This window comes from Etheostoma cragini, chromosome 5, assembly GCF_013103735.1.
Source record: "Etheostoma cragini isolate CJK2018 chromosome 5, CSU_Ecrag_1.0, whole genome shotgun sequence".
NCBI lineage: Eukaryota > Metazoa > Chordata > Actinopteri > Perciformes > Percidae > Etheostoma > Etheostoma cragini.
In genome coordinates this window covers 27,645,800-27,658,781 of record NC_048411.1, presented here as the reverse complement: position 1 = coordinate 27,658,781, position 12,982 = coordinate 27,645,800, and the positions used below count along the sequence as shown (strand labels likewise).

The 12,982-nt window shown below is 39.5% G+C and overlaps 1 protein-coding gene across 2 annotated transcripts in view; it reads right to left on the bottom strand.

Annotated features, from left to right (window-relative positions):
* Window positions 1-3,168: 3,168 nt before the first annotated feature.
* The window catches only part of LOC117944393 (centrosomal protein of 120 kDa), a 20,939-nt gene continuing 11,125 nt past the window's right edge, over window positions 3,169-12,982 (bottom strand). For both annotated transcript variants that reach the window (XM_034871158.1, XM_034871156.1), the window contains 5 exons: window positions 12,586-12,747; window positions 12,058-12,180; window positions 11,857-11,955; window positions 3,698-3,843; window positions 3,169-3,492 (listed from right to left, as the gene is read on the bottom strand). In XM_034871158.1, coding sequence (XP_034727049.1) covers window positions 3,276-3,492; window positions 3,698-3,843; window positions 11,857-11,955; window positions 12,058-12,180; window positions 12,586-12,747 — 747 coding nt within the window. In that variant the 3' untranslated portion in view covers window positions 3,169-3,275. The remainder of the gene's footprint in view (window positions 3,493-3,697; window positions 3,844-11,856; window positions 11,956-12,057; window positions 12,181-12,585; window positions 12,748-12,982) is intronic.

Genomic DNA, 12,982 nt, shown 5'->3' with positions numbered 1-12,982 from the left:
TATACTATTAGACATTAGACAATTTTTTTAACATACTAAACTATGTCTTCTTGTGACAGTTTTCTGACATACTATACTTTAACTTTTTTCAAAATATATACTATGACTTTTAAAATAATTTTTGACGACATACTATACTATGAATTCTTATATTTTTTTGATATACTATACTATGACTATTTTTGACATACTTTATTATGACTTTTTCTGATATTTTTTGACATACTATGCTATGACTTTTTTATAACATACTATTCTACAACTTTTTTGACTTTATTCACCATACTGTACTATGACTTTTTTACATTTTTTTTACATACTATAACTTCTTATGACATACTACACTATAACTTTTTATGACATGCAAGTTTTTATGACATTTCTTCAACAAACTTTTTATGACATGTTTGATGACACACTATACTGTGACCTTTAAAATTTTTTTTTGACATACTATACTATGACTTTTTGGACTTTATCTACATACTATACTATGATTTTGTTGACATACTATACTATGTCTTTTTGATGAGATTTTTTGACATACTATACTATGACTTTTTATGATTTTTTTTGACATACTATACAATGACTATATGACATGCAGCTTTTTATGGCATTTCTTCAACACACTATACTATGACTTTTTTGACTTTTTTCGACATACTATACTATGACTTTTTTTGATAAGTTAATAATAATTGAGTTAATAATTGAGTTTAAAAAAGTTTCCGTCCCCAGACATGTACAGTGAGGAAAATAAGTATTTGAACACCCTGCTATTTTGCAAGTTCTCCCACTTAGAAATCATGGAAGGGGTCAGAAATTGTCATCCTAGGTTCATGTCCACTGTGAGAGACATCATCTAAAAATTAAAAATCCAGAAATCACAATGTATGATTCTTTTACTATTTATTTGTATGATACAGCTGCAAATAAGTATTTGAACACCTGAGATGTTAATATTTGGTACAGTAGCCTTTGTTTGCAATTCCAGAGGTCAAACGTTTCCTGTAGTTTTTCACCAGGTTTGCACTCACTGCAGAAGGGATTTTGGCCCACTCGTCCACACAGATCTTCTCTTGATCAGTCAGGTTTCTGGGCTGTTGCTGAGAAACACTGCGTTTGAGCTCCCTCCAAAGATTCTCTCTTGGGTTTAGGTTAGGAGACTGGCTAGGCCACGCCAGAACCTTGATATGCTTCTCACAGAGCCACTCCTTCGTTATCCTGGCTGTGTGCTTCGGGTCATTGTCATGTTGGAAGACCCAGCCTCGACCCATCTTCAATGCTCTAACTGAGGGAAGGAGGTTGTTCCCCAAAATGTCGTTATACATGGCCCCGGTCATCCTCTCCTTAATACAGTGCAGTCGCCCTGTCCCATGTGCAGAAAAACACCCCCATGATGCTACCACCCCCATGCTTCACAGTAGGGATGGTGTTCTAGAGATGGGACTCATCCTTCTTCTTCCTCCAAACACGGTTAGTGGAATTATGACCAACATATTCTATTTTGGTCTCATCTGACCACATGACTTCCTCCCATGACTCCTCTGGATCATCTAAATGGTCATTGGCAAACTTAAGACGGGCCTTGACATGTGCTGGTGACTTTTTATGACATTTCTATAACATACTATACTATGACTTTTTTATGAAAAGCGACTTTTCATGGCATTTTTATGACTTTTCTACATTTCATTTCGACATAGTATAACTTCTTATGACATCCAACTTTTTATGGCATTTCCTCAACACACTATACTGACTTTTTTCAACATTCTATACTATGACTTTTTTTTTATATACTATGCTATAACTTTCTATTACATGCAACTTCATTTGACATACTATACTGTGACTTTTTATGACATACCGTACAATTACTTTGATATACTATGACATCTTTATGACAAAAATAAAAAATGATTGTATAGTGTCATAAAAAAATCAATTACTGATTTAAATTCCTCTGTTAAAAGTGAACTAAAAGTACTAAAATAAATGATCAAACACTCCATCTCGGCACTGTTAAATCAATGTTTTATTTTCATGCACTTCATATTTGAACATCTACTTGGAATATAGTAAATCAAAATGCATCATTATTTACAAAGCGTTTGAACCATAGAAAAAATTACAATAAAAGATTACAATATAATTTATAACGATCTTTATTTAACAGTGTAAACATCGCTCCAGTGGCTCTCTGCTATTTATTAAAACAGAATTATATTAAAAGTCTTTATTAGAAAATAACAAAAACACACATTTACACAGCAGGTGTTATCCCAAAATAATTTATTGCAAACACAGAAGTGACAGTCATTTCTGTTCTGATGATAAAAAAATAAATTAATGTTTCACAGCTTCTGCAGGTCAGAGGAGTGTTAGTTTCTGAGGCTGCAGCGCCACCTGCTGTCACATAAAAACAACAAACATCAACACTTTACAGACTGAACACAAACTTATCATTCTCTAATAACTTAACACATATTTCAGGTTCAATAATGCTTCAGATTTGAACCCTCTGATGCTCAAACATTGCTACTTAAAAGGAACAGACCGCTGGTTTTTCATGTATTACTCCATTAACTACTTATCATGTAAATATATTTAACTAATTCAGTAATCAGAATGAACTGAAAGAAATTAAAAGCTAAATACTGTTAAGATTTGTTTAGGAAATGTGGAATAATTTGCCAATTAATTTCTGAGTGATCAATTGTTACGTTTCTAAAGTGCCCATCACAACAAGATGACGTCAAAATTGTTAATTGATAAATCATTAACAATTCACAAATAAATCTACTAATCCCTTCAGCTCCAGTTAACATTGAGAAAAGGTTCATGAAGGTTCCAAAACGTCTGAATGTCCTTGAATGCATCAGCAGCTCGCTGAAAACCTAAAACTGAATGAAACTGTTTTCTGCTTGAAGAAAGCAGAATATCTAAAAGACTATAAATATAATATTGTTGAATATAATTGTAGTCTTAATGGTTTAGACATGCAAAACTAGTGGAATGATCCTTTAAAGGACACAATCACATTTTGTTCAAGTCCATCTTAATACTCAAAGTCATAATTACACAGATTTGTTTTTGTTGTAATCATTTGGACTCTAAGATGGACTCCAAGGAATGATTACAGACACTCATTAACACTCAGACCCGTCTGGTTAAAGTAACACGTTAACACACACACAGTTTGTGTGAATGCAGCAGGAGCGGATGGTTAACCTGTAGTCTCAGATGCAACTCTGTCTCTTGATTGGCTGTCAGAGATTTCCTCTGTCCCTCATGGCGTCCTGTATCTGTCTGTTGAGCTCGGCGATGATTCTGTCTTCGTGCGTGTAGACGCCGGTCCTCAGCAGAGTGTCCCTCTCCTCCAACAGGCGGCTCAGATGTTCGTCAGCGCACCCATTAACACTCTGAGTGAGGGCGGGGCCAGACGGGGACGAGGCGGGGCCTAACCTGTCCTCCTGCTGCTTTAATCTGTCAAAGAAAAAAATCAAACACTTGTCTTCATTAGATATGTTAGATAATAACCACAGAGTGCACTATGTAGTGCACATGGATACATTTACATACAATATAAACTAGTTAAAAACTTCCCTGTTAAAATTCATGCCAAAGAACTTGAGACCTGAAGGATTTGTCTCCACATGAAAATGCATTTATAAAAACGAGATGATCTGACCTGTTGAGTTCGTTCCTGATGTCTTCCAGCTCCTGTCTGTCCTGGTGGACCGCCTCCTTCTGCTCCGTTGCTAGGTAACGCAGCCTCATGGCCTCGAGCTCCGCCTGCTGCTTCTTCAGCCGCGTCATGGCGTTTTCCTGCTCCCGCTGCAAACACACAAAAACAAAAAACATGAAGCATGTGTTTTGGTCTGTCTGTAGTAATCCTAGTAAGGTGGTCCATTTCAGGGCCGTCACGATGTCTGTCTGTCAACAGGAGTCTCGCCGCCCTGCAGTGGTCTACAGGGCAAATCTGACCGGGGAGCGTTTCAAAATAAACCTCTGGCCTCGGGGCTAAAATATGTGCGTTTGGATGCCAAGGAACTGTTTTTCATAATTACACAGAGGTCATGATACGTTTGTCTGGTTTCACATTTTCATAAAATTTCCCTGAGAAAAATGTTGCAGGACTTTGAAGAATTCACACGAACACGATGAGAAAAACTTTATAACGTCTACAAAGTCGTATTTCTTTCAGCTGCTCTGCTTTCTACAGCTGGACCTTAATAAATCAGGGAAAACAAAAACATGTACATGTTGTGTCAATCAGTCAAAAGGGATTCAGAGTTTGCAGGTTTGCATCCAACAACCTGCTGGGAAGCACTAAGCATCCTCACCAAATTCAAAGTTATACCAATTCAGCAGTTATTTTAATATCTTCTTAACAGACTGACCGACTATCCTCTCCGCTAACTGGGCAGAAAAATGTGGAAAGATGGCGAGCAGCAGACTGGCGGTGGTTTGAGAAGCTGGAATGTGTCTGTGTGTTCTGGTGACACAGAGCAGAACGAGCAGCCGGCTGATTCTGGATGGGAAAACTAACATGTTCACATTACTGCCCCGCCGACCACTTTTCACACGCCTGATCACCTCACCTCCTAACAGAAAAAAACACACACAATCGCTCATGAAAACATCACTCTCTCACTCACTCACTCACTCACACACTCACACTCACACACACACACACACACACACACACACACACACACACACACAGGCGGTGGTATGTTGACACAGGCTCAGCTCTCTGTGGACCATTAGCAGTCTGTATTACGGCGGTTTTAAGGTTAATTACTAGAAAAACAAACATGCTAAACATTTTCTCTAGTGCCCGCTGCCAAGGACAATCTGAGGCAGAGTCCTGAAACAATTAGAGGACGAGGTGATACCGAGGCCTCGGCGGCGACGGGGAGCGGGGTGAGGGAGAAAAGCTACTAAAACTCAGGACCGTGAAGCAGATCATTTACAGTTATTACGTCATGAATCCTCCCGGCAGCTACACCAGCACGAGCTCCGCGCAGACACTGGATGGTAAAGGGCAAATGCAACAACTCGCTCTCGTCACATTGCTTATTACTAATGTAATTCACGTTTGGATTTCATGCAGTGACGCCGTTGGCACAGGCTGTGCATGTAGGAGACTTTTTTATGAAAAAAAGATCGTTTTCAGAAAAAAGTCACCATGGCGGTCTGGTTGTGAAATTCCAGGGAAGCCAGACCCACACGACATGTTCGTCCAATCAGCTGCCAGTCTTCCTTTTTGGGCGACAGTCCAGATTGGTCGGTCAGAGTCTTACGCTTGCACGCGGGATCGGACAAGTGAAACAGGAAATCAACCTTACTCTAACAAGATTAAATATTTAACACAACATAAAACATCTGAATGATCTAAAGAAAAATCTATTTATGATGAATTTAGTTATTCGGACTTAAACTCTGGAAACGCAACACGATGTCATTCATTGTGAAACGAACCTCGAAAAGAAATCTGGCTGTGCCCACCACTGTTCTGCTTCTGGATGGATAAACACGAAAAAAAGGACAACTGGGACTCGCATTAGAGACAAAGTGAAATCACAGAAAAATATGGACTAGTATAAAATGTCTGCTTTGTGTAAAGAGGTGTTTCTGAAGCTGCGCTGGCTTCACACCTGAGGGGGGTTCAGGGGAAGTTAGAATCTAAATATTACATCATTTGAAAAATCCAAAGAACCCAGGACTGATGTAATGACTCATGGTCCTCACTTGAATACGTTTATATTCTTCATAGTGAAAATAGAGAAACAATTCCTTTAAAATGTTGCATAGCTCAAAGGGACTACTTTCATAGGTCTAGTTTAGTCTGACCAACAGCCCAAACCCCCAAAATATTTGGATTACTTAATATAGAACGTAAAGAAAAGCAGCAAACTGAAACCAGAAAACATTCGACATGACTTCCCCAGGAGTCAAAGTTGGGTGGGAATGAACTTGAGTGCAGCAACGAGGCAAATAACTAAGAGAGGAACACAAAGCCCAAAAAGATGTCGGTCAAACGGGTCACATCAGCCGAAGAGCCGACATCGGGGAAAACACAGGACCAACTGTGGAGGGACGCTTCTTAATCAAGACTGAACAAACTGGCAGTTAACATGTGGAACCTGCCACTAACAATGTGGTTTTTTAAACATAAATTGATCCAGACCTAATTTTTTTGTAAAAAATGTGGAGATCCCAATCCCAATTCCCTAAAGTCCAAACTGAACAAGTTTTCAACCTTTACGCTGCAGCTAGCGATTGTTGACATTTTTTTTTTTTAATTGCCAACGGTTTTTCTGTCCCCTGACTTATCGATTAATTAACTTTCTTGTATCTTATATTGGTCTCATTTCATTGCCTCTAATAGTTGTTGTTTTAATGTATTGCATTTTATTGTGTTGTAAATCCTTTCGAGCTACATCTTTTGACTGAAAAAATCTATAAATAAAGGTTTATGAATATGAGTGAATAAAGGAATACATTATTATTTTTAGCTTATAACTAAAAGCCTCAGCTTCACACAATACTCAAAATGGCATCATGGGTACAAAACTAATCCATAAATCCATCAACAGGACTGCATGAATAATGGAAACAATGTGTGATGTTTTTTGTTTTTTTGAATTTGATGTTATTATTAATTGTTGAATTACCAAAACAGATTAAAGTGAAGTCTACATAATTTACTTTAACGAACCCAGAAGAGAGCCGCTCCACACGGGGTTAAATACCTCCCCGGCAGTGCTGTATCTCAGAGTGTTTGAAGGGTTAAGCTCAGCGTGTTCAGGCTGCTCTGGCGGGTTTGTAGAGCGATAAGTACGAGATAAGAGACACGGGAGCAGAGTTTAAGGACCCGGTCTGTCTGTCTGCGATAGAAGCTGCTGGTTCAGATTAGAACCACCGAGCACACTGACGTGTTCCTTACACTGGGTTTTGTTTCGATAGCAAGCCCATGCTTTTTTAGCACCATACTTTTAAGGATGTAATCATGTTTTATCAATTCAGCAAAACAAGCCAAACGTTGGCTGAACACAAGCAGCCATACAAGAAAACGGTAAAGAATTTGGCAAAATGTGTATTTAAATCAGGAACTATCTGTCACATCATAAATTCACCTCAGTATGAGCAGGCAACACTTGACATGACCAATCAGAACAATTTTAGGGGCATTAATTGTTATGTAGGAAATCGTATGAACAGTTGGCGTTTATCAGGCTGAAACTAGTGATCTACCAAAGGTTTGTGCAGTTAAGAGTTGGGTGAATGCAACTTGGAAGAAATAAAGTTGAGGAGAATTAGGATAATAATATGAAAAGGAGGCCCTCTGATTATTTAAAGATTTTTAATTTGAAACCACGACTGATATTTTTGCAGTCTGGGTTTTCCCATCTAAACACTGTTATTTTCATATTAATATTCCATGAAATCCGTCATTAGCTCCAGAAAATGTATCACCCTCCCTGACCTTCCCTGTCTGGAACACGCCCCTCATACTGGAGCTCCAGAATATTCCAGGAATGCCCAGTGGGAACCATCAGAGAGTCTCCGCTGAGACCAGTAACACTGAAATTCCCTCTGAGGACATGTCTCTCTGCTCTCTGACAGACAGCGCTAGACAAACAGACTCATGAGAGAGGTCCCTTTTAGTCAAGACGGACACAGAGGGAACTGAACCCCAAACGTTGAAAGCGTGAGTGCTTCTCCTGACTGAAACCAAGATATGCTGAAACAGGGTCACTTCATAACCAAATACTTCTGAAACAAGTCGCTGAGAGTGTGTAGGCGTTAAGCCTCGTTTACCTTTCCTTCCATCCGATTTTAATTCTGATCATAATTTTAGATCCATTTGATTCTTGGTGCTCTCTTTGTCTCCGGATTTAAAATCTGCATATCAAACTGCTTCTGTTTCCTCCTAAACCCAAACCTCTCAAACTGCACAACTTCTTGATGTGTTTTTTTTAAATGAAGTGGATCTGTAATAAGATGGAACATCAACTCTTGTTTTCTCAGTTGTCCTCCTCTAATGAGAGTTTTAGTGTTTTTGGTTGGATTGTTTGTCAGCAGTATTACAAAAAAATAACTGGCCCAAATTTAATGAAAGCAGATCAGAATGACGGGGCAAATACACAAAACATTTTCCCCTTCCGTTAATGTTGTGAGATAGGACATTTGTGCTGCATTTATGTGGTGTTGGAATAATCGGGAAAAATTAGTTCCAGACTTGGAAAATTGAGACTGCGTTATAGGGGTGGGAAAAATGGATTCTTAGATGCATTACGACTCTCTCTAGAACAATTGATGTTCAAAGTAAATAATTGAGTTTAAAAAAGTTACCGTCTCCAGACATGTATATATCAGAAAACAGAGTGACTGAAAGAGGACGGGATAATGGACGAATGAAACTTATAGTTTAGGCAAGAGTGCAGAAAAAACAAACAAAAATGGCCAAAAGGACAAATAAATAAGTTTTGAAGACTTACATAAAATTGTTAGGCAACACACATAAAGGCTGTTGATCTACTTTATCACATTACACCTGACCGTCTCATGTTTCATGTTGTAAGAAGCCGATTCTCCACCGTAAACGTGACTGAGCCTGACATGGAAGATCACTGAGAGAGGAGGTGACTTTCACAAGAATGTTTCAGGCTTAAGCATGGAATGACAACAAAATTAAAACCTCAGTAGACAAAACATTTCATTAAAACTTATGTGTGACAAATACTATATATGTCAAAATCTAACAAACTCAGATTTAAATGTTTATTTTTTTAAATCATGCATGGAAGTGTACATAAAAGAATTGTTGCATCGATAATCGGTTTAGAATCGAAGTGCTGAGCTCTGAATCCGAATCAAATCGTGAGGTGACCAGAGATTCCCACCCCTAGTATCGAGTATATTTTTGGCAGTACGGGTCTGTTACAGTACTCCACTGATGAGCGGTAGAAACACTGGTGTCTGTTTGCACTGGGCCAAGTTATCTGGTGACTGAGCTACAGATTAATAGAGATTTTGCATTGAAAATGGACACAAAACAAAAAGACAAACTTTAATCCCTGAGGCGTTAAACAGGTAAACACCACTGGATCTCATCTACCAAACCTTATTAACTACGAAGACAGCAGACTTGGGTAAACTGGACGATTGCACTGATGTCTCATGTTACTGGTGGATTTACAGATATAAATATTCTTTCGTTACGGTCTATATAAATGACCAAATTTAGTTTCCTGACCTTCTACTTGGGCTGTAAAAATTCCAAATTTAGCTTCCAGCCTCAGATCTTTAATCTCTTTGTCCCAATATTATTGCTTTGGAAAAAACAACTTAAGCTCCTTGTCCCAATATTTTGGATTTAAAAAGACAGAGGCTAACTCTCTGATCTAATACCTCAGAGCCGTCTGGACATTAATTCTCGCTCTACACCTCCTGAGTTGAAAAGCACATTATTCGTCCGACAAGAATTTTTATGATCCGAGTTGAGCTAAACAGCACGCCATGCGAGGCGCTGAGAGGAGAGAATAAATAGGCCAGGAGAGGCCGAGAAAAACCAAACAAAAGCCGGCTTTAAAAACCGCCGAGCACCAAGACGGATGGTTGTGTAAACACAGGCCTGATATTTAATAAAAAGCGAGAGTGAATAGTTAGCGCTTGGCTAGCTTATTGCTCAACCCAATCCCAGGGATGATTAATAGGCGGGGGGTGACACTCAGCGCCGAACCCCTTTAGAGCTGCATAAATCACACCGTGTTTTCTTTACGATGATGTGGCACTTAGAGAGGGGAGGAAGGAGGGAAGGGGGGGAGACAGAGAAAGAGAGAGTATAGAGAAAGAAAAGAAATGACGAAGACTAAAAGTAAATGACCAAAAGGAGGAAAGATAAGGAAGTTATGAACAGAAAGAAATAAAGTATGAGCTAGAAAAAGGAGAGGGAAGAAGGAATGAGGGTTACGGCAGAGAGAAAGAAAGGAAAAGGAGAGGAAAAAAGTGGACAAAAAAAGGTGAATACAGGGAGAAGAGAGGTGGAAAAATTAGGTAAAAAGAGGAAAAGATGGAAAGTACAAAGGAAAGGCAGAAGACAAAAAGATAAGAGGCAGGGAGATAGGAGAAGTGGCTGAAGGGAGAGATGGGGAGGAAGAAGAGAGACTGATGCAAAAAGAAGAGAGGAGAAAGGAAAAGGCGGTAGGGGTAGAGAAAGACTAAGAACAAATGACAACAACAAAAAGGAGACGGGAAGTTAGAAGCTGGAAAAAAGTGTGAGGTGGAAGAATAGAAAAATATGAGAAACAGGGGTGAGAGAAAGGAAGAGGGAGAGAAAAAGGGAGAGAAGGGGAGAAAAACAGAAAGAGAGGAAGAGAGATTGATGCAAAAAGAAAAGAAAGGAAACCATGTCCTTCCAGTTTTCCAGCTGGTTGATTTCAGTAACAGTTATTAGTTTGTCAGATAAGGTCTGTGTGTGTTTACATTAGTCTTAGGCTGACTGAAGCCCCACTTAGTGCTGTGTGTGTGTGTGTGTGTGTGTGTGTGTGTGTGTGTGTGTGTGTGTGCGTGTGTACGTGTGTGTAGGAAAAAGGAAAGGAAAGAGTGAGAAAGAAAAAGAGAGGTGTGTTTTTTCACCAGATCCAAATATTTAGCTGAGGTGAAGTAGACAATGAAATGTGTGAGAGCCATCAGTTTAGCACACACACACACACACACACACACACACACACACACACACACACACACACACCTACAACCTTTCCTGCTGTTGCTGCTTCACATTAAAAGCTTTCCACTGGCAAACCGACCGGATGCTTTTATTGTGAAGAGATCAGACGTGATGAAATGTTTGTCGGCAACTTGTTTTTGGCTAAAGGAAATTTTATCAGAGCCTCTATTCGCCTTTATGCACATCGGCCACATACATACTGTACTGTACTGTACCGATGACCGTTTCCTCCCCTTGCTCTGTGTCTTTAAACGGAGCTGTTAAATGTCCTAACACTGCCAGCTCGTCCCCAGCAGCAGATAAAAACCTGCAGCGTCTTGAAGCTGCCAGGTGTCCCAACACAGAAAAACTTCTGCTGTGAAAAATAACCGGTGTCAGGAGGAGAAGCCTCAGCGTGGCTCTCCACTGTGCCTTTAGTTTGGAGATAAAGTTTGTCTCAAAAGGTGTGGCTTTTTTTTAGTTTGGTTTTTGTCATTTGACTTGTAGAGTGCTTTTTTTTCATCCATGCATTTATTGGTTTCAGTTCTTCTTTCTTTTTTTACAATTACTGTCACGTCACTATGCACTTTCCAGAAGTAAAACCTTTTGGTGGGTTTAGACATCTGAGATCTCAAACTTCAACTGTCTGCCTGTGAGGAAAAATGTACGTGCTTTTACAGAAGATTGCTGTCAACTGATCTGATATCATTTTGAGAATGTGCTGCTTTTCCGACTGAAAGCTGAATATCGTTGTGTTTCAGACTGTTGCTTGGAAAAAAACAAGACATTTGAAGTCAAGGCAAATTTTTTTTAACCTTTGACCAAATGAAGGGATCATGAAATCGATCAGTATTTGCTGTCCTAGCGTTTGTGTTTGGTATAACATAACATTTAGTTGTATGTACCCACTTACAACTTCCTGCAGCTAAACAATACTACTCCACATGGACACCAACAGCCTTTAGATCCACTTACTTTGGGTTAGGAATGAACCATTTTTAAATTCCAACTAGATCTTTTTTTTTTAAGGTGCAAAAACTGATATCACAGACTACACTTTTTAGGTCTTATGAAAGTTAAGTCACTGATGAAACTGTGGTGAGTGCTTCACTGTAAACGAAGGGTACCTGTTTGAACCTGGCCAGCTCTTTTAAGGCGCGCCCCCATTGCTGCTTGTAGTGGAGTTTGGACTTGGTGGTGGATTCCAGCTTCCTCTCCAGCTCCACCTTAATAATCACACAGCAAAAACATAAGCAACTTGTTTTTGTTTTTCTGCTTACATGTGAGAGACAAGTTGGTAGTAATGATGTTAAACACGAGAAGATTACCTTCTCCAGAGTCAGTAGGTTGACCTCCGACTGCAGTCTGAACTCTGGTCTGATGTTCTGTTGTTCTCTGTAGAGCTGGAACTCTTTCTCCAGCTGTTTGTACCTAATCTCGCCGTCTGCAATCTGAACAACACAAACAGAGAAACAGGTTTTTAATTATTATTAGTTTTCTTTTTAACACCTCGGAAATCGGAAGTCGGAGCTGGGAATGACGCCACACCCGAGTTGAGAGCGTTCCATTTACAAATCAGATTTTTCCTTCTTGGGTTTACCAGGTCAGCCATTGTTAGCAATACCAGCGGATAACAACGCGTTACCCTGTTTTGTCGTGCATACAAACAGCGTAACAACATGTCCACAGGTAGAAGTTGGACAGGACTGTGTGTAAGACTGATTTAGTGAGACACAAGTAAGAGAGAAGTGCTAATAACTGTATTGTTACTACAGCTTTCCTTCCCTCCAGTATAAATGGAAAGCAATATCACTCTGACACAGTCAAAAGTACACACTCTCTCTCTCTCTCCGTACCTGTTGCAGCAGCCGGCCTCTCTCCTCCTCCATCAGTCGGGCTTTATCTCTCTCCAGCGCCACCCGGTGGTCACAGTCCTGCTGCAGCCTCCTGCTGCTCTCCTGCAGCTCCCTCTGGGTCAGATCGTGTTCAGCTCGCAGCTCCCTCTGCAGCCTCTGAGTCTGAACACACAAACAGAACCACTGTCAAAACACACGCTTTAAAACACTGTGGTTCCTTTTGCTGAGAAAGGGAAGTAATATGTTGATAACACTGTTATTCTGAGCGTTTAATCAATATATATTTATGTGCGTAATGTGTATCAATTGAACCCATTTAAGTTTCAGTTCACCAATATGACACATTTAGATTTCTTTAACAGATTACATAACCCTCCTTTACACAAGAGAAATGAAA